At 35.2% G+C, this 22,675-nt stretch overlaps 1 protein-coding gene across 6 annotated transcripts; it reads left to right on the top strand.

The window, feature by feature from the left end:
• The first annotated feature begins 265 nt into the window (after positions 1-265).
• LOC117912254 (L10-interacting MYB domain-containing protein) lies at positions 266-22,501 on the top strand. 6 transcript variants are annotated; one of them, XM_034826772.1, is made up of 9 exons: positions 266-328; positions 10,701-11,034; positions 11,106-11,256; positions 12,017-12,357; positions 12,437-12,575; positions 13,111-13,451; positions 13,522-13,672; positions 21,022-21,362; positions 21,623-22,501. In XM_034826772.1, the coding sequence occupies exons 2-9, from the start codon at positions 10,702-10,704 to the stop codon at positions 22,157-22,159; spliced, it is 2,334 nt and encodes a 777-aa protein (XP_034682663.1). In that variant the 5' UTR covers positions 266-328; position 10,701; the 3' UTR covers positions 22,160-22,501. The 6 variants fall into 6 exon arrangements, with proteins under 6 accessions (XP_034682663.1, XP_034682666.1, XP_034682665.1 ...); XM_034826775.1 differs by lacking the exon at positions 266-328 and adding an exon at positions 337-514 and having other exon boundaries at positions 21,746-22,501; XM_034826774.1 differs by lacking the exon at positions 266-328 and adding an exon at positions 337-514 and having other exon boundaries at positions 21,641-22,501.
• Positions 22,502-22,675: the final 174 nt, after the last annotated feature.

The raw sequence follows: 22,675 nt of genomic DNA, 5'->3' as shown, positions 1-22,675 counted from the left end.
ATATATCTTAAAAAAATTCCTTTAAAATCTGCTATCAATTTTGGTTAGCATTTCTGCATATGACTAGTGTTGTACATTTTTTTCCCACCTACCCAAACCAATATACTTATTAGAGGCTTAATAAATTAGTGCATAATATTATTAACTTAAAAAGAAAATTCTAAACCAAATATACGGTCACCGAATATTTTTATTATATATATATATATATATATTTTTTTTTTTTATTTCTTTTTCTTGTGTTTTATTTAAGTTTATTTGTTTTTGTAGAGTCTCACACTCACAGCGGAGAAGAGAAGGGGAGCTCTCACGCTCGCTCGGCAAAGAGGTACGTGGGTTTCTTCAATTTCAACCTGAATCTCAACTTGGGATCAACCTCTTCTTCGATCTCTTTGTCTCTCTCTGTGCAACAATTCTGGGTTTTCACTATACTGGTATTGGTATGGAATTTGTAAGCGGGGTATACATGCTTGCTTCTTTTATTTCAGACTGGTTTTGTATGCCCTAAATCGATGTAATTCACTATCAATTTGAGACATTTTTCCTATTTATAAGTACCCTTTTATTTCCACTTTCATTTGTTTCTCTTAATTTCATCCAATTTTTTGTTTGATTAGTCTGTATTTCTTTTATCTGTTCCATAATCTGAAAATTGGTCGATTGTTTCAGTATTGTTACGGCATTGTTGTTGTTTCTGTTGCTGTTATTGGTGGCTTTCTAATGATTTTTTATTTTTTATTTTTGATAAATTTCTATTTATTTATTTATTTTGTGTGTTCTGTTTGGTAGCTCAGAAATGCCAGGTTTTTTGGTAATGTATTTTTGTATTGTTTTAGTTTTTATTAGTTGATGTTTGGGTTTGAAGATGTATTGGAGTTGGTTGGCGTTGTCCGATGTGACGTGTTGTGATGTGGGCTGGTTTTTGTGGAAGTGGGGCGGTGAAGATGAATGTGATGTGTCCAATTGTGAGTAGGGTTTGATTTTTTTCTTTTTCTTTATGCTATGTTAAAGAATTGATTTTTGCTTCATATATATGGATATTTCTGTATTAAAGTGGGTTGTATTTTGAGAGAAGTTTGGATTTTTTTCTTAAGAAAATGAATTTTCAGTTTGATTGGAGTGCTTGATTGGATGAAAATCTAAAAGGAAATGCTCCCTTGAATGAAAGGGGACACACCCGAATGTGCTGTGAGAAATGAAAAAGGCAGTGCATAGGTGAAAAAGGGGATCCATTCCCCTATTAAAAACCCATCTTAGTTTAATCATTTCATGGCTGTTCAAAATTCTCTTCATTTCTCTTTCTGGGTATTTTGGAATTTGGTTGTGCAGTGCCATGTTTTAGAACAAATTTTCCATTTTTAGAAATTTTCAACTCAATTATTTGATCAAATTTTTGGTTCAGTTATTGTTATTTGGTTAAGTATTCTTGAATGGAAACCCTGTTTTAACAGTTTGGAATGAATTGTAGGTTGGAATGAATTGTAGGTCCGCTTATTGGAATTTGAGAATGAAAAATCTGAAAATATATGTTAACCATACTAAACTTTGTTAGCATGTCTTGACAATTCATGATCTTGTTAGGAGTTTGAACAATTAGCTTATTGGTGGCACACTGCTGTTGCCTTCTCTGGAAACAATAGATAATAGGTTTTGTAATATAGGCCTTTACTTTACTCCAAACATGGATTGATATCAATACACCAAATACAATTTTAAATTACATGGTGATTTTGTGTACTTGGAAGGAAAAGAGTAGCATAATCTTTGATGATTTGGATATGCAAGAATTGCAGCTGCAAACTATTTTTATGAACTCTTTGCTTGAGTTATCTAGATTCTAGCAGATTATAGAAGATCAGAGATTATCATTTGTTGAGTTCTTTTAACTTTTGGGTTTTTTTGTATGGTGTAAGAAGTCTTCCATAAGATCTCATTTACTCATAAGAAATGGTTAAAAACCAATTCTAGCTCAAAAATGACCAAGAAATAAGAGTACTTCTACTTGGAATAAATTGGAATACCAAATTCTTTAAGATTTTTTATATTTATTTATTTTTATTTTGATATTAATCATATATATTTGTACCTAAAGAAGAAAAGCCATTAATGGATGGGTTTATTAGAGCTTTAGCTTATTTTGTTTTCCTTTGTAACTTATACCGAAGTTTTATGCAAAGTGTTTTAAGTATTGGTCATGAAAATAATTTTTTTAACAAACTTTTTCACTTTGTTTTGAATTTTTTTTACTTTTATTTATTTTTATCTTTTCAGACAAGCAAATGCTGTAGCACTTGAAAAGGGATCCCAAGTAGAAGCGATGGATGGAAAACAACCTAAAAGACAACAAGAAACAATAAACCTAGTGGAAACACATCTCATCCAATAAGTCTAGAGGAAAAAGAATTAGCAAAAACAAATACTTATCATATTTTTTATTTGTTTGTTAAGAGGAAAATAAAGACACGTTTTAGAAAATTATTGGTACAATGGTAAAATGAGAAACTCTCTAACTGTTGTAATCCCATTTTGCTCTGAATCTTTTCACTTCTAAAGAAATTATTTTGGCATGGTTTTCTATTCTTTCTTTTGTGTGTTAATGGAAATAAAAATAAAGAAGCATTTATTAAAACGTCTGTCTAGAATGGTAAAGTAAGAAACTCTCTAACTTATGGAATTTCAGCTCATTCCAAATCTTTCACTTTTGGATAGAAATTATTCTGGTAAGTTTTTTAATTGTTTTTTTTTGTCATCCTACTTTGACAGTTCCACCCACAATCTAAGTCCACTTATCTTGATGGGAAAATGCATTTTTGTGAACCTTTATGGCATTTTTTGACTTATGGTCAAACATGAAAACTAGAGACGCTTTGGCTCAAGCAAAAGAGGCTACTTGACTTCCATTTTCTGGAAGTCATTTTTGAAATATACAAGCATGCATATGTTCTTAAGTTCTAACCGTCCAAACTTTGATTTAAGTAATTATTATTGAGTTAACCTGCCAACCTATTTGTAGTTTGAATATAAAGATAATGTGGATTTTATAAACTGATAATGAAACCACAGTTACCAATAAAGGTTTTCATTCAAGTGCTAAAAGGGAAACTTGTTTATGTTTAGAATAAATTCCCAAGATATGTTTTTGACAATTGCTTATAAAGTATTAGCTAATCTTTTATATTTAAAAGGTGTTTAAATATACTTAATTGGAACAGTCCAGTTTGCATCTATGTACAAGTTTTCTCTCTAATGACCCTGTTTACCAAATAAGAAACTCTTTCCTGGACCTGACTTGTCAAAATTTTGCATACCATCAGTGGGGGGAAGTAATTGTTCTCTTTCTGTGAAGTTATCTTTACCTATAAAGAAAAAAGCGATCTTTGCATTTGTGTAACCATTCCATTAGCAGTATGTGCACAGACACGTGAATTTTTTTCTTGCATGAAATTGAAAGTTAGTTGATGAGGTTGACTAATGTTGATAACCTATGTAAACCTAGGTTGACTTTGTATATGTTCTTTTGACTTTGTTCTCTTTAAATTTTATATCCAACGAAATTGGATTTTGGCAATGTTGATAGTGTGTAGATAATGTTAGAAAACATGAAAGAGGAGGCAATGAGAAGGCACTCTCCATATTTAATTATCTTTAAAAAAAATAAAATTGTGGTAGTAAACTATATATCCTGCATTCCCATGACAACTTTATTCTAAAAGTACAATCATTTTGGAAATTGTTCTCATACCATTTGTCTTTCCAAAATCTCACTCTTCTACCACCCTCCACAAAAAATACAACTTTGTTTTGCAATAAAGATTGTTCCTTCCTGATTTCCTTCCAAAATCCCACACCAAACCCATTCCTCACTTCCCTAGTACTCCACCCCCCTTCTTCCTCCCCAAACTTCCTACTAATAACATGCTTCCAAAGAGTCTCCCTTTCATTTGTAAAGAGCCAATTCCACTTACATAAAAGGGCCCTATTGAGAGTAGAAGACGTTTGACTCCCAAACCACCCTTTCTTTTGTTTGAACAGATGGTATCCCACTCTACAAAATGAGGCTTCCTCTCCAAAGCTCCCTCTCCCCACATAAATCCTTTTGAATTTGCTCTAATCTTAATCTAACCACTCTGGGAATACGCAATAAAGACATCAAGTAGATGGACATACTGGACAAAGTACTGTGAATCAGAGTGATTCTCCCTCCTTTAGAGATAAATTGTCTTTTCCACATGGCAAGTCTTTTCCAAAATCTCTCCTCCACCCCATCCTAAGCAGCCACGGACTTGTGCTGCGCACCCAAGGGAAGCCCCAAGTAAGTAGTTGGGAGCCTTCCCACTTTACAACCAAACTCAAAAGCCAAAGCCTCCAGATTTTCTACTCTTCCTACTGACAAAATTTCACTTTTATCTAAATTGATTCTCAAACCTAAGATGACTTCAAACCACATTAACAACCAGCTTAAATGAACCATCTGATGTTGGGAAGCCTTGCAAAAGACTAGTGTATCGTCAGTGAACAACAAATGAGTGACCAGAACCCCATCACCACTTTTGCCCTTTATCCTGTAGCTTGATAAATACACCTACCCCTCCCCCCACTGCTCTAAAGATGAGCCTACTACGAGCCCCCATCCAAATAAGTAAGGTGAAAGGGGATCTCCTTGACATTGCTCTATCTACTTCATCTAAATGTACATGAGGATTCATAGGAGTGTTTATAGGTTTAGAACATAACATATCTCTCTTAGTGAGTGAAACATGCACATATTTCCTTTGGAACAAACTAGTCCTTTCTTTTCATGAGTAATCTCAATGCTTAAGAAATATCTAGCCACCTATATGTCTTTAGTTTGAAAAGTCATTTTCAACTAGTTTTTCACTTCTTTTATCCCATACAATTTATTACCAAATATGAGGATGTCATCAACACAAACGATTAATACCATACTATTTTTTGATAGGCAAAGATCAAATATATTAATAGTGTCTAACAAAAGGATGCACAAAAGTATCCATGGTGTATACAAAAGTGCCAAAAGGCAAATGAAAGCTAAAGGATAAACAAAAAACAACTCTGTTACATTACTTAGAGCTCAGCCAATCCAAAAGTCCAATATGAACAAAGAGCTATCACCTATGTACACCCTAACCCACTCCCAAAAAAATTATATATAAAGGATTATTTGATAGCTTGATAAGTTTTTTCAATATTATCAAACAATTAAAATTATCATACTAATTATGTATTCTTCATAAAGATTGAGTGATTTGAGCAAAACCAAGGTTGTTAGCAAGAAGATACTAAAAAGTTCACTTACTTTTCCAAAAAGCAATAAGTAGATCAATATTAGATAAGAGTATAAGCCTAGCGGTAGGAAAAGAACCTCTATTAAATGTTAGTATCTGAATGGGCTACTTCAGCTAGATGGGCAACCTCTATTAAAAGAACCTCTATTGCCTGAACTTGCAAAGGTTACTCAGACATAGGAATAATGGAGAGTTGATGACACAATTTGATGAGGATAAATCTCTAAGATATACATCAAGGTGATAAATTTGATTAGTATTACCCATCAAGGTAGCCTAGTTGGTTAGGGCGAACATTAGGAAGTGTGGTTCCAATAAGTGGCACATGGTCCTGAGTTCAAACCCTACCACTGATGATACTCTGAATTCACTTGGTGCTGGTTGTTGTAGGGCGGTCAGCACCCCAAGGTTTGGGTTCCTATGAAGAGTCCTAAAGGTTTGGTCATGGAAGGTTCCTCGGCTATCAAAAAAAAAGGAAGAAAGAAAGAAAAGGAATTATTATTATTTGTAATTAAAATAAGATTAGTATTACTTGAAATTAAAGTTTGATTAGTATTTGTTGGAGTCATATTAGGATTAAATAATTAGGTTATAAGACAATTAGAATTAGAGTTACAATGGGTTATTAGAATCTTGATAGACTTTGGATTTTTTAGAGAAACCTTATAAATAAGGATAATTGATATAAATCAAAGTAATTGATTGATGATAAATAATATTAGTATTTTTTGCAAGTGTTGCAATTCTCAATGAGGAGACTCCATTGATTTTCTTCTAGGTGAAACTCTTAGAAGGCCTTAGTGAGAAGGTTTCTATCTCTTCTTCTTCTTATCTTTTTTCTTTCTATTCTATTTTGCTGCCACAAACTTTATCTCTTGTTCCTTTCCTTAAACCTTAACCCATCTATTTGATTGTAGGCAACCATCCTAGGGTTGTCCTACATCACAATGTTCTAAGACCAATGTACTTTTGACTAGATTGAACAAAAACTTGGCTACTTTGAATTCCTTCTATTGCTTATGTAATGGATCATTGCCATTAGTAAGAGGATGATATGCAATGAGTCACATTGACATTCTTACATCTGTCGATAGTGCTTCTTAATCTATTTAGCAATATTGAGAAATGTAACAATAGTAGTAATATGAGGTTCCATGCTATTGCATAATTAGATCATGACTATGGTGTTATCCTTATATTATATTCTTCATTGTTCTTTGAATATTTAGGGGGAGGATAATTAGATTTTTTTTTTTTTTTTAATTTGCCCTTTGCCCTAAGAAATACTCTCGTAGCTTTGGTCCAAAGTGAAAAAAAAAAAAAGAAAAAAAAAGAAGATTTTTATTCTATTTTATGGTAGTAACTTGGATACCAAAATTTTTTGAGTTGTTCAAGGCAAAAACTTGATGCTAGTATTAGAAGCTATTGAAAACAACCCACAATAGAATGGAGAAATTGACTTGAACAATAAAAGAAGCAAACAATAAGAACTAGCAATCACTCAAAGGGCATAATCAAACACACTATTAGATGGTACTTATTCAATAGGCAATCACCATAATAGTGGCAACCAAGAAATTGTCTAGTAAAAGAAGGTAAGAATTCTAATGGCACCAATCAATGCTGCAATATTAAGAAAACGTCATTGGCTTGAAATGAAAATAAAGACAACAATGAAGAAATAAAGTCCAAACAACACTCCAAAATTAAGGAATAAACTTAACCCATTCTAGATAGAGCTGAACATAGTATTGATATTTGAAGTTTTGATCACAAGTATAGATTGCGGGGGGTTAAGGTCTTGATTATTGGTACATTATGCAACACTAAAGATTAGGTTTGGGGATGAGGTGGTTGTTAGGGTGGTGTGGATGGAGCTATATAGGGTGATTGGTGTCTAAGAGCTATGGTTTTGAATCCGCTCTCATACCATGTTAGGAAATATGAACAAAGGAAAAGAGAAGGTGTTTCTTATGTTTTATAGCAATGAATTATATGCATTGCACTTCCACAATAACCCTATAACTAAAAGTACAATAATACCCTTGGTGATAAACTTTAACAATATATGCACACACACACATACACACCATTGAAGGAATTACGTAAATAATAGTCTACTAGGCTTCTATATTTTTTACCAAATTATAGAAATGCATTTTATATGCATATACATGCACAATTGTGATATACAAACAAGTTATTTTGGTTAAAATGCCCATGTTGACACGATACAACACGTGTTGGTGTGAGATTCATGTCGAATATGCTTATATTACATGAAATATGACTATTTAACTCATGTTTGCCTTATCTCTTTCTTTAATTTTTTTTTAAATTACGCTTATATCACACCAAAAATATATATATATATATATATATATATATAATATATATATATATATATATATATATATATATATACATAAAAGAGATAAAATTGTATTGAAAATAGCTGCCAAAACAACAACTCAAATTATACAAAGTAGAAACACTTCTTCCCTCCCCAGCTGGAACAAATAGCTGTCAAACACGAAGGATCAAGAAAAACCCCACCCTCAACGAGAACCCACCTAATCAATGAAACCAACTAAAGTTGAAGGACCATCTTTTATGAACAATATCGTCTCCGACCAAAGAAAGAAAACAAAAGAACTCTTAAGTCTTTGGATGGATAGCACATCATCTTCAAACGCAATTATGTTCCTTGCCTTCTAAACCGTCCAAAAAATACATAAGGGGTCTGCTTTCCAAACTTCCTTTCTTTTTTTTTCCTACAAAGGACCCATCCTAGCCCAAAAGCGTTGCCTTAATTGTGGTTGGCAGCACCCACTGGACCCAAAAGAGAGAGAAAAACGTCCATAAATTCCTTGCCTTGGCACAATGGAGGAGGATGTGATCTATCGATTCTTGATGCATTTGGCAAATGTAACATCTATTGCTAAAGGCTATCCTCTTTTTTGAAGTTGGTCCAAAGTAAGAGATTTTTCCCACGTTGCTTCCCACCTAAAAAAACTCACTTTGGGCTGCACACAGGCTTTCCAAATAACATTTGATGGAAAAGAGATTGGAGGGCTTGAAACTAAGGCTTTGTAGAGAGACTTAATGGAAAACTTCCCACATTTAGTTTATATCCAAAGTACCCTATCTTCCACATCCCGCAGAACACTCTTCCCATTGAGGCCCAATAAAAACCTGTGTACCTCATCCACCTCCCAATCATTGAAAGCTCTAGAGAATTGCAGACTCCAACTCCTCCTTCCGTTAGTGGAACTCCACACATCTTTCATCCAAGCGTCCTTGCAAACAACTAGAGCAAATAAAGTAGGAAACAAAACATGAAAAGGTGCAACCCCACACCATCTATCCCTCCAAAATTTCACCATTTGACAATTACCCACCACAAAAGAGAGCCTACTACTTACAACATGCCACTCCCTCCTAATTGCTTTCCACATCCCCACATCGTACCCATCCCTCACTTCCTTGGAACACTAACCCCCTTGCTCCTCCTCATACTTTCCCCTTATCACTTGATTCCAAAAGGCCTCTCTGTCATTTGCAAACTTCCATTTGCACAAAAGTGCCTTATTTAGAGTAGAGAAACACGTTACCCCCAACCCCATTTTTCTTGTCTAAGCAAACCAACGCCCACCTAACAAGATGAGGTTTCCGCTCAAGAGGCCTGCCTCCCCACAAAAAATCCCTCTAAATCTGCTCTAACCTCAATTTGACCGTCGTAGGTAAAGAAAACACAGACATGAAATAAATGGGCAAGCTAGTCAAAGTGCTTTGAAACAAGGTGATCCTCCCTCTTTTGGAGATGTATTGGCTCTTCTACCTTACCAATCTCTTTCAAAACCTCTCCTCCACTCCATCCCAAGCACCACAAATTTATAAGGAACACCCAACGACAATCCCAAATAAGAGGACGGGAGACTCCCAATCTTGCAACCGAGTTCTGCAGCTAGAGCCTCTGCATTTTCCACACATCCCACTGGGAATAACTCGCTTTTATCCAAATTAATTCTCAACCCCGAAATGGCCTCTAACCACATTAGTGTCCAACTTAAATATATCATCTGATCCTAAGAAGCCCCTCAGAAAACCAAAGTGTCATTGACGAACAATAAGTGACACCTAAGCCCCTTCACCGACTTGACCCCTCACCTTACAAGCCCTTATATCACATCAAATATAATTATTTCACTTCTCATCTCTTTTTTAAATTATATCATATAATTGTATAAAATAAATTGTAATAAAAAATAAAGAACTTTCGACTTAATTTCTAACTCTTATAATTGAAGAAGTGCTTTATCTCTTTCTTATTTTTTTAAAAATTATAACGGATAAAAAATTTAAAGATAAATATAATAATTAATATTATATAACATTTATAGAGAAATCTAATAATTAATAGCATAAAAGATCTAAAGATAATATTAAAATTAATATCTTAAAAATATGGGATAAATTCTGAAATGAATATAAAAATTTCAAAATTTTTGCATAATAAGAAATTAGATATGAATTATATTTTATCATCAAATGCATTAGAAGATTTTTATTACAAAATCAACATAAATTTTTAAGTTTTAAACCAATCAAAATTTACTAATAATGAGGTATAATATTTTTAAAAAAATATTTTTCTCTACATTCTATTAAAATAAAAGACTTGTAATAAATGTTTTCTTCACATATAAATAAAAGACATACATGTACACACTTGTACATTTTGGAAGAATTGCTCATCTTTTTTTGTATTGACCATTCAATCAATGAAAATGTTTGTTTGTGCCTCCCTGCACCCCCCCACCCCACACTCACCAAAAAAAATACCAAAAAAAAAAAAAAAAACATATATTGCCTCACAAAAAGTTTGGCTTTGACTCATCAAATACCTATATATATATAGGTGTGTACATGTATGTCGCTAAGTGTAGCTTTTACATGAACACATCCATTTGAGCCCTGGGGTTGCAATAATGCATTTCTACTTGTAATTGCAATGTATTTTTCTTAGTTCTATTATTGCAAGCACTAAAATTTATTGTAAAAAGTCGTCCTAAATTTGATATTATCTTATGCTTGCAAGGGATTTTATATAAAAGGGAAATGTCTAAATGAGGGTTAAAGTGGCCGGCCTTGTAGATCATTAATTTTGGCTTTACGGTTACCAATTATTATATGCTATGCCCATGGTATTTTAGATAAATAACCAAAAACTATATTTCCGTTTCAATACCTATTTTCTAGAAGGATTTGTTGGGCTGGCATCTTCCTATTGTGTCTTGTCTTATATCCATGTGATTAAATTATACATAAGGGTGTGACCCTTGCTTTGTAAGAATTTAAAATTTAGTAACATTCTAAAATTTTTATGGGAAGGATGGGCAGCCAAACCCCAACAAGCAATGATCGTTCGAGGACATATTGGACACCAACAATGGAACGCTATTTTATTGATCTTATGTTAGACCAGATGCATAGAGGGAGTAGAATTGGCCATACATTCAACAAACAAGCCTGGACAGATATGCTTACCATGTTTAATGCAAAGTTTGGATCACAATATGACAAAGATGTTCTCAAAGGCCGTTATACGAATTTGTGGAAGCAATTCAATGATATAAAGAATCTTCTTGGCCAGAGTGGGTTTTCTTGGGATGAAACTCGGCAAATGGTAGTAGCTGATGATGATGTCTGGGATGCCTATATCAAGGTGCATTACTTCTCTATTTGTATCATAATGTAATTATGCCATATTGTAGACTAATACAAAATTTCATGCAGTTTCACCCTGACGCACGATCCTACAAGACTAAAGCAGTCCTGAATTTTAATGATCTATACTTGATATATGGGTATACAACTGCTGATGGGAGATATAGTCGTTCAAGTCATGATATGGACATTGATGATGATGTCCAAGGAATGAATATGGGTATGTTGCCGTTTCCTGTTTAAGATCTATCCCAAGATCGGAGTTTGTCATTGCCAATAATAATGTCTTATTGACCATTGGTTAATTGAGCTATCCTTTGGGCATCTTCATCTTTTTGTATGGCTTAATAAAAAACAGATTCATAAGGAGTAAATTTACATTAGGAAGTGTAAAGTCAAAAGTTATAAGAGTCATCATGCTTATGGTGTATGATTTTGTAAAGAAGATAACCAAACTCAATTTAGTCCTTTATTTCCATAGCTTTTGACAAAAATTGTCCTATGTGTTTTTCAAAATTGTAAAGCCCCTTTTCACTATTTTAGCCAATCCTTCAGCAGTTGGTTAGCTACTTTCCACAAAAACTATGCAGCATGTTTTGCTTTTCTGAGCAGTTCTAGGCCTATTTTTCCCTTTTTCTGGTCTTATTCTTTTGTACCTTTTGGTAGGATTTCTATGTCATTTGTTTTTTACTGATTCGTTGCAATGAAATTGTTGTTTCTAATCAACAAAACCAAGTAATTGGCCTGTAACATTATATCATATGCTTAGCCATTTATGTCCCCTAAGTGGTTCTGGTTCATAGGCCATGGTGTATTGTTTTTTAAGTGTGCTCTTGTTAGTAAGCAAATGAAATTGAGATGTTTGAAATTTGACAGCCCTCAGGATGGATTTCCCAGAGAACAACTCTATTTATGTAGTGGAGGATATAATGGTTAAATGATTACTTCTACTTATATATCTATTTTTTCTCAATTTGTAGGTGATGGAATGGGTAGCATAGCCCCATTGAATAATGAGCGCTCAAGGACTGACTGGACAGCAGCCATGGACCAATTTTTTATTGACCTTATGCTGGACCAACTAGGCAAAGGCAATAAGATTGGAAATACATTCAACAAGCAAGCTTGGACAGATATGCTTGCTTTGTTCAATGCAAAGTTTGGTCCTCAACATGGCAAAAGGGTTCTAAGGCATCGGTACAAGAAATTGTGGAAGTATTATAGCGATGTAACAATTCTGCTTAAACAAATTGGTTTTTCCTGGGATGATGAACGAGAAATGATTTTAGCTGATGATGATGTTTGGGATGTTTATATCAAGGTATATCATTAATCCATTCATTTTTTAAAATATTTTTTTTCATTTATTTTTTTGTAAATTGCTTATGCAAAATGTGTAGGCACACCCGCATGCCCGATCATATAGAACAAAAACCCTGCCAAACTATAAGGATCTGGGTTTAATATACGGAGATGCCATCAACAATGGAATGCGTCAAGACAAAGACCTTGAAAATGACCTCTTAGGAGTAAAGGCTGGTGCGTTTCAATTCTATCACCATGTGGGATTACTTTGTTTCCAGTACTTTCAAGATGTTCTACAGTCATAGGGTTTCAAATTTGGTTCATGATTTCATGCCTGACATTCTCATGGGAAGCCCACAAGATAATGAGAAAGTTGATGCATGTTTATAAGAGAAATGGGCAAAAGTTAGCAAAAATTCTCCGTACTTAATTTTGGTTGATATTTTGTTTGATGGAAGAAGAAATATCATCTTTGTGATTTCCTCAACCGATCTGTTGGGGTCTGACCCCAGTTATTATATGAGAAGTTAATGAGGCCATCAGCAATGGAAGTATTTTCCCTGAATTTTCTGCTCATGGGCACCAATGAGAATAATTATGTCTAAATTATGGATGATTTTAGGAAACATGCTTAAGAACTTCATTTTGACAGGCCATAATTACGAACTTAAGTGGGGAAATCAAACTCCTATATGCTTACTGGGATCTTATATTTGAATCCTGGGTCTTATGAATGAATGGTCTTAAAAGTAACTCTTTGTGTCTGTAGGCGAAGGAAGGGAGAGCCAAACCCCTACTGGAAGTGATCGCTCGAGAACATATTGGACACCGCCAATGGACCGTTATCTCATTGACCTACTACTAGATCAGGTGCATAGAGGGAATAAACTTGGGCAGACATTCATAACCCAGGCTTGGGCAGACATGGTTGCATCATTCAATTCAAAATTTAGATCTCACCATGACAAAGATGTTCTAAAAAATCGGTTCAAACATTTGAGGAGGCAGTACAATGACATAAAGATTCTTCTTCAGCAGAGTGGGTTTTCTTGGGATGAAACACGAGAAATGGTAACAGCTGAAGATCATGTTTGGGATGCTTATACCAAGGTGAACAACCACTTCCTCATGTCTTAGGTTTTCTGGTTGTTCTTTTGTTGCTTATGTTTGATTTATGCAGGCACATCCTGATGCTCGAACATACAGAGTTAAAACTGTACCAAGCTATCACAAATTGTGTGTTATATATGGACAAGAAAGTTCTGATGGAAGATACAGCCGTTTGGCTCGCTATGCAGATCCTATCTGTGAAGTCCCTGTTTTGATGACTGGTATGTTTCTTCATTGATGATGGCTTGATAGGGCATAGGTCCCAATAATGAATATTAAATCATGAATTTGGTATGTGAAACTGTTACAGAAATTATTTTTGGTACAAGAAATGAATCCTATTGCTTATAAGTATGGTTTTTATGCTACTTTAGCTATGTATGATGCATGTTTGTATTATAGGCATAGCATTAGAGTGTTTAGGTATACCCTATCTGTAAAGTCCCTGTTTGATGACTGTATGTTTCCTCAGTGGCAATGGTTTGATAGTGCATTGGTCAAATATCGAATATCCAGTCATGAATTTGATACAGGAAAGTGTTACAGAAATTATTTTTGGTACAAGAAGTGAACTCTATTGCCTATTAGAACAAGGGTGTCTTTTTATGCTAATTTAGCTATATATGATGCATGCTTGTATTTTAGGTATACCATCAGCATGTTTTGTAATTTTTCTGACAGAAATTTACTATTTCTTCCCCTACGAAACCCTGCATTTTACCCAACATTTTTCTATAGCATGATTAACCTGATCTTGTCACATTTATTTAGTATTGATAGACCATGATCCAATATTGCCAATGTTGTGAATGATTCCTGGATCATTGAGGATTTTCCAAGCAATTTAAAAATGACAATGTGTGCATTTCTTTCCTCCCATTCAACCCTGCCCTTCTTATATTCTATTACTAAGATGGATTGTTGATGCACCGAGGTTCATTCTTGTTTTGTTCAGCGAGGCACACGTTCAAAGACTTGCTATTTCTGTTTGGTAACCACATGTCTGGAAATTCATTTTTTTATTTTTATTTTTGACATTTCTTGGAAATTTGGCCACTACCATTTGGACAATGGATACACTGGAATTCCGCTGTATTGTTTTGATATATGTGCATATACACAACAGATAGATAAATGTGTCTATGTATGCATATAGCGTTTGTTTGTTTAAGGATTTTGGTAATATTTTCGCAGCCTGACCATTCTAAAACTAATAGACTTATGGTAAGGTCAGGGTTTAAAAGAGAAAACAAATATATATTAGTTATTTATTATATAAAAATATATTTGCTCATTGACATGTCTTCAGCAGATTGGTGTTATAATGATTTGCCATGTCAATTTGTCTTTTCATTTTGAGTCAATGCCAATAATGGAAGGATATCTTATTAGAAATTGTGATTGTTGGACCTTATGTCATTTGACCTAATGCTAGAGCAGTTACTTGGTGCGAATGTGATTGGATAGACATTAAAATATCAGTGGATGGGTATTTTTATGCTGTTTAATGAAAATTTTGGGTTGGATCATGACAAAGATATTTGAATTACTGGAACTGGGGAGTAAAAATTTGAGGGGGCAATGCAGTGATATCAAGATCATCCTTGACCAAGGTGGGTTTGCCGGACAGATACCAGAATATTCTCAATGTTTAGTGAAGATGTTTAGGACCCATGCATAAAGATGCATTGCTTATTCATTTGGATCTTACATGAATTTTGGATAACAAGTGCCTTACGTATTATATCTGGAGCCACGGAGGAACCCTACAATGCCAAAATTTTCATATAGTGATATCAAGTTTAGTTACTACAAGTGGAGAACTAGAGTTGATATGGGACCTAATTTATTTCTATTCTTCCTTTTGGGCCTCAACAACTATAGCTTTTGAGGGCACTCCTCTCTCAATGTTACTCAGCTCAATTGGAATTTGGTGATAAATCAAAGAGTTAAAATAGCAAGGTGTGGAGCAAAGCTTTGATCTCTTTTTGTGGGAGATATATCAATCCCTATAGCTTTTTTTTTTTTTTTTTGATAGACGAAGACAACTTGAATTGAAAAGACGCCTAAATAGGGGGCGCACCCTACGTATACAAGCAATATGCAAAAAGAGCCAAAACAAGGTCGGAAAAAGAAAGTAAAACCTAGAGAGGTAAAAAGCTAGCCAGCATGCCAATCAGCCAAAAAATTAGGAAAAGAGGGAGAGTCTAAATTCAAAAACTGTTGAAACCACTCTAGAAGAGACCCAAAAAAGAGGTTCCTCAAGCAAGCATTTGACATCTCTTCCTTTTTGAACGTTTTTCGGTTTCGCTTTCCCCAAATACACCAAAAAAGACAAATAGGTGCTAATCTCCAAACTACTCTCCTTTTCTTCCCTAGCCCCTTAACTTTCCATTCTAGAAGTAGATTTCTCACTGAGGCCGGGAACACCTACACCAGACCAAAAGAAGATAGTAGCAAAGTCCATAGCTCCCTTGTCTTATCACAATGAATCAGAATGTGGTCTGTCGATTCCTTGTTGTCTTTGCAAAGGCTGCACCTATTGACCATGGACCAACCCCTCTTCATTAACATGTCTACTGTTAAAAACTTTCCCTAAACTGCTTCCCAAGCAAGAAAAAAGAAAACGAGTTCTAAGAGGGGCATACAAACCCCAAATCTCTTTGGCTAGAAATAAAAGGTTACTCTCAGTCCTTAAAGACCTATAATATGATTTGACATTAAACTTTCCCCTCCTCTTGATCTTCCAAACTAAGGAATCCTCCCCTTCTTGAACCTATATTGCAAAAATATGTTCCAAAAAACGAGTCACCTCCAATTCCTGATCTTGGAAAGATCTTCTAAAGTGCACCTCCCAACCCCCGCCTCCACCTCCTTGTCTCCCTCAAAGGTTAGCCACTACAACAGAATCATGGGTTGCAATTCTGAACAGCAAAGGGAAAAGATCCTATCAGCTTAGAATCCCCAAACCAAATGTCCCACCAAAATCTCGTGAGTCTACCATTTCCAATATGGATACTAGTTCTAAGAAGGAAATCCTCCCAACCCTTTCTAATGTCTTTCCAAAGGCCCATCCCATAAGAATCCCTCACCTTTCTAATGGTCCAACCCCCTTCCTCCTCTCCAAATTTTCCAACAATGACTTTCCTCCAAAAACTCTCCCTTTCTAGAGGAAATCTCTAAAGCCATTTTCCTAGCAAAGCTTGATTGAAAACCTCCAAATGCCTTAACCCCAACCCTCCATGCTTCTTATCTTTACAAATAACCGACCAACTTACCAAGTGGATTTTCCTTCTCTCCTCCAAATCTCCCCACAAAAACTCCCTTTGAATTCTCTCCAATCTAAGTCTCACTTTCTTTGGGATTACAAAAGGCGACATAAAATAGATGGGGAGGTTTGAGAGAGTGCTCTTAATAAGGGTAAGTCTTGCTCCCTTTGACAAATATTGTTTTTTCCAAGTAGCCAATTTCCTCTTGAATCTTTCCTCTACAACATCCCAAACTCTACACGACTTATGAGGGGCTCCAAGGGGTAAACCTAGATAAGTAGTAAGGAGCTTCCCTACTTTACACCCAAAAAATGCAGCTGCTCTATCCACATCCTCCATGCCCCCTGCCAGTATAATTTCGCTTTTCTGTAGGTTTATTTTCAGGTCTGACACCACTTCAAAACAAATAATGACTCACTTCCAAAATTCCAACTGGTCTCTATTATCCTCGCAAAAAAGAAGAGTGTCATCTGCAAACAACAGATGAGAGACATAAACCCCTTCTCCACTTCTTCCCATTACCTTAAAACCCCTAATGAAACCTTTCTCCTCAGCTCTTGCAATTAAACTACTGAAAGCTTCCATAATCAACACAAACAGATGTTGAGAAGAACTCTGTAGGAGTGCCATTGACTAAAACTGTCATTCTCATAGTTGAAATGCAAAAAAAAATCCATTTTCACCACTTGGGACCAAATCCCATTTTCTCCAAAACTGAAAGAAGGAAGCTCCGGTTTACATGATCGTAACCTTTTCAATGTCCAATTTGCACACTAAACCTGCACTGGAGCTTCATTTCCTCGAGTCAATCACCTCATTAGCTACCAAAACTGCATCCAAAATCTACCTACCTCCCACAAAAGCGTTCTGGCCATTCGAAACCACTTTTCCCATTACCTTTTTCAGCCTATTAGCTAGGACTTTTGCAATAATCTTATAAAGTCTCCCCACAAGACTGATAAGCCTGAAATCCTGCACGTCACTAGCCCCAACTTTCTTTGGGATAAGAACTAAGAAGGTTGCATTAAGGCTTCGAAAAACAGTGTTCTGCGTATGGAGATCCTCAAACACCTGCATCACTTCCCTCCCAACTATAGGCCAACAAAACTTCTAGAAAGCCAGCGAAAAACTATCCGGCCCTAGCGCCTTATCACCCCCGAAACTTGAGAGAGCTTTAGAAACCTCCTCCTCTGAAAATGGCCCCTCCAAAGTCTCATTATCCAAGAGGTCAAGAGTTTTAAAAAGCCTTGAATCCACTGCAGGTCTTCTCACTGGAGTTTCTTCAAACATGGATTTAAAGTAGGACCTAATCCCTTCTTTAAGCTCCTCCTCTTTATCCAGCCGAACACCCCTAACCGTAAGGCTACTGATAAAATTTCCCCTTCTCCTTGCATTTGCCATGCGATGAAAGAACTTGGTATTGTTGTCTCCCTCCTTCAACCAAAGAGCCCTTGACTTTTGCCTCCAAGAGATTTCTTCAAGGATGGCACAATGACTAAATTCATCTCTGGCTGTCCGCTGACTTCTCCTATCTTCCTCAGATAGAGATCCTAGCCTTTCTAAACTGTCCCAATAGTTTAACTTCTCCAAGGCAGCATCCTTCTTAGCTGACACATTGCCAAGGGACTCTTTATTCCATTTGTATAGTTTAACTGCTTTTCCTTTGTACAGTTTCATGCAGTACTGTATCAAGGTGTATGTTTCGTTTGTGTATTGGAGAAAACTTATCGATCTGTTCTTTAGATCAGAGTTTGTTTATTTGTAGAGGATTCCTCATTCTTCACATGTACTTTTAAATCCTTATCAATGAATAGTTTGTTTCTGATCCCAAAAAATTTGTGTTATCAGAATATGTTCATAGTGAAGATGTTTATGACTGTTCCATAAGATGCATTTGTTTATTCATTTGAATCTTACATTATATTTGGGTGATGAGTGCCTTTGTGTGCTGCCTGGAGTCCTGGAGGAACCTTTCAATGCAAAATTCTTCAGATGCAATATAAAGCTGAATTACAACAATAGTTCGTGTGTGAGTCAGGAAATTCATCTTATGATGATGGAAATAAGGTCAAGCCATCTTGATATTGATCATGAGTTTCATTGTGGTTAGACTATCAATATTTTGCTTTGTTTAAACTGTACTAGGTTGACAATTTGGACTTCATAGTCAGATGTTAGGAAGAGGTGATTCCTACATTGAATAATCCAGAAATTTGGGAATGATAATTTACATGGTCTTTGTTGATAAATTATGCATTTATGAAATATGAAACAAATGCCCATTGTTTAGCAAGTATATGCATTATTATGAGTTTGACAGGGTTGTGACATTTATATGAAAATTATTGTGTTTGATTTATTAAGGAAATGTTATGTTTCTATTTCTGTTTTTCCTTTTGTAATCTATAGAAGGAAGAGCTCGACAAGGTCTACTTTGTAGGGATTATTGCTTGACCTGTAAGTGAACCAATATTACCATGGATTTAGTTAGTAGGTTCAAATATTGTAGTATAGTTGCTAAAGAATTTAAGAACTAAGCAGAGGGTTACATGTTTCTGTTGTCCAGTGATAGGCTGGGATCCCAAGACAACAAACACATTTTAACATTTTAAAATGTCGTCATAAAAATTTGAGAAAGCATTGCATATGAATCTTCTTCTTGAACATAGTATTATCGGGGGACAAAGCTTGAGAAATGTAAACTTCTGAGCTCTGTGATGCTTATATTAAGCTTTGTACCTTTTTAGTTTTCTGTTTTTGATTCACAGAGTGCTTGGAGGTGGGGATGGTTGGGTTGGGTGAATAGATAGTCCAATTCTGATCCGATTTTTATGGCCTCGAACTTTGTTTTCTTGAAGCTTGATAAACTAATTCAAACAATGGTATTCAAGAATATAAGAAAATAATAATCATACAAATAGGACACCATATATATGTGGCAAACCACCCACAAAGTTTTAACGGAAATCTCTGCAGATGCAAAAACCACGGGTGATCTCAGAAACAACCAGTAAATATGAGACTATATAGTTTTACCTGATCTATAGGCTACCAACTCCCATAAGATTTCTACCAGCCAACACCTACACTTCTTTATACCGTCAATGCAGCACTCCCCTGTACCCTATATTGGATCACCCCAAAAGTGTAATAAGGCTTAGTGGATTGAATCTTTAACCCTTGCATTTCTACTCAAAAAGACTTTCAAGACCTTCTTGAAACGTTTCTGAGAGTTTCTGAATCTAGGGTAGAGTAATGATAGAATGTCCTAATTTTTTAGGGCTCTGTTGAAAAAGTGTTTTCTTTTTGTTTTTTTAATCCAAACCCTAATTTTTCTTAGTCATGTAACCTAAGGAAAACTCATAACTTTAAAAATTTTAAAAAAAAATTCTGAGAAAAATTTCATGGCTTTTATCAGCTTATATATAACTCAAATTCACTTTCAGATTTTCTATCATTGTCCCAAATTCAAATCTGAAATATACTTGACTATGGAGTTTTCAAGTCACTCTTGAAACATATAAGCGTCAGTGGAGGTTAAGTAGTTTCAGATCAGTGGTTTTGTGGAGCAAAATTGGTAACCTAATTATTACATTAATAGTTCCTTTAAAAAAAATCTTGATGCATGATCATACAGAATAAGAACTCTCCCATATTATAATGATAATAGTTCATGTATGGAAATGCAACTACTAATGGAACATATAACCATTCAACTCACCATGCAGTGCTGACAATGACATGGCAGGAGTGAACATTGGTGCTCATCTCCTTCCGTCCTCTAGTAGCAGCCTTCCCTTCCCAACCCTGAACAAAAACCTCCTTGTTGTGTTCCCTCAGTATGCCCATTTGTAAATTTGGACTAACTGACCATAAGAAATATGCCTGTAAGAATTAATTTGGACTATTATGGCATGAATCTTTTTGTGTGAACTGTACTGTTATGCATTGATCTCAGGTATGTAGTTGCATGATGATTAGTGTATCTAATGAGGTTTTCTTCTTGTGGGAATATCTTGTGTCTTAGTTTTTAATGAAGTGCGATTTGGAAGCTGCATGGAAATGTCTATCCTGTTATCTATAGGTTTTTTATTCTCTATCTTTTCCTACAGCTTTTGAGACCACAACTTCACTCTTTAGAGCTTTATACTTCAAATAAAATAGGTTCATTTCTGATACTCTGAAAAACAAAATACACTCCGTTCAAATGCTCTCTTAAGTTAAATGATTTTATTTTGTTTTGGTTGGTGGAATCCATTCTAAATAGATATTTTTGAATTTGTGGTTTTCTCAATTTATAGATGAAGGAAAGGATGCTGAATCTCCTGCTAGTACTGATACTCCGGTGATAGATTGGACGCCACCAATGGACTGTTATTTCATTGACCTTATGGTAGAGCAAGCAAGTGGAGGGAATAAGGTTGATGAGGCATTCAGTGAGCAAGCATGGGCTCACATGGTTACTTCATTTAATGACAAATTTGGCCTTCAGTGTGACAAATATTTTCTAGAAAATCGTTATATGTTCTTTATGAAACAGTATAACGACATCAGCAACCTTCTCAATTATAGTGGGTTTGCATGGAATGAATCTCAACAAATAGTTACTGCTGAGGATCATGTCTGGGAAGCTTATATTAAGGTGCATTTCTTATTTGATATTGTTGTTTATTCTTTATTAAAAAATCACCAGACTCTCATCTGGTTGTACATTGCAAAATTTAGTTCCTAATCATTCCAACTCCCCCAACCTCTGCACAAGAAAAGAAAAGAAAGAAAAGAATGAAGGAACAAAAGGCTAAATTACTTCAAATGAAATATGCTTATTTGCATGTGAACTGAGAAAGGGTGTTGATGTTAACCAGATTTGGTTTTAATGTTGACCCTGCTCATTTGTAGTAGCTTACATATGATTTGCAGGGTCACCCAGATGCTGTTTCATTTAGAGACAAATTTTTGGGGAGCTATAGTGATTTATGCAAGATCTTTGGAATTGGAATATTGGATGAAAGTTTCAGTTGTCAGGATCTGTCAATGGAAATCGACCCAAATATTATAGAAGTGAAGATGGATGGAGCTTCTGAAGATTCACAATTTTTTGTGAGGGATTCTGAAATACCTGACCAGAGCAGAAAGCGCCAAACTGCAGTGCCATTAGCCATGGAACATTCCAGAAAAGCACAGAAAACCATGGAGGGGATGCAAGAAGCTCTTAATGAAATGACAGGTATGGTCACGACATTGGTAAGCAACAAAGAGGACAAAAACTCCATCTCCATTGAAAGCGCCATTGATGCACTTCAAGCCATACCAGACATAGATGATGATCTATTGTTGGATGCTTGTGATCTTTTGGAAGATGATAAAAAGGCCAAGACATTTTTAGCATTGGATGTTGCATTACGAAAGAAGTGGTTGCTGAGAAAGCTTCGTCCATAGTAGTCTTGCAAAGCTTTTTGAATGAGATGATTTACATTTTGTTTGTTGATTTTCTGTTGAGGTTTCTAGTAATTGAATTAAATTTTGCTTAGAAAGTATAGCAGTATAAAATGTGTCTACTTCTTATTCAGAGTATATACTGGGGTGGATGGAGCCAGGATTTGTTGGCGAACACTTGCAGCTATTGCAGTCTCCATCTCATGGTGATGTTGCATAGCATGCAGTTCATGCTCATCTTTTCTTTGAGGTTGATATCCTATGACATACACAACCTCATCATCTCCCTTTGCCCAAATATAAAATTCTCTTCAATCAATAGGGAGGAATAGGATTTTATATTTTTATCAGGATTCTGAAAGCTGGCCTACCCAATTTTTGTTCATGATCCTGTATATATTTTATATATATACACACACACACACACAACTGATATTAACATCAAGCAGCTGCTCCCAGGTTTCAACATGAGGCAGAAGGATTTGAAGAGGGAAAAGACGAATGAAAATTGCATTCTTT

The sequence above is a fragment of the Vitis riparia genome, chromosome 4 (assembly GCF_004353265.1).
Source record: "Vitis riparia cultivar Riparia Gloire de Montpellier isolate 1030 chromosome 4, EGFV_Vit.rip_1.0, whole genome shotgun sequence".
Lineage (NCBI taxonomy): Eukaryota > Viridiplantae > Streptophyta > Magnoliopsida > Vitales > Vitaceae > Vitis > Vitis riparia.
This window is presented reverse-complemented; position numbering and strand designations above follow the sequence as displayed.

Bases quoted from the DNA above. Each gene is read 5' to 3' on its own strand.
- LOC117912254 (XM_034826770.1), top strand. The intron at 13,452-13,521 runs GTGAACAACCAC...TGATTTATGCAG, and splicing joins TTTGGGATGCTTATACCAAG to GCACATCCTGATGCTCGAAC. The intron at 13,673-21,021 runs GTATGTTTCTTC...CTCAATTTATAG, and splicing joins AGTCCCTGTTTTGATGACTG to ATGAAGGAAAGGATGCTGAA.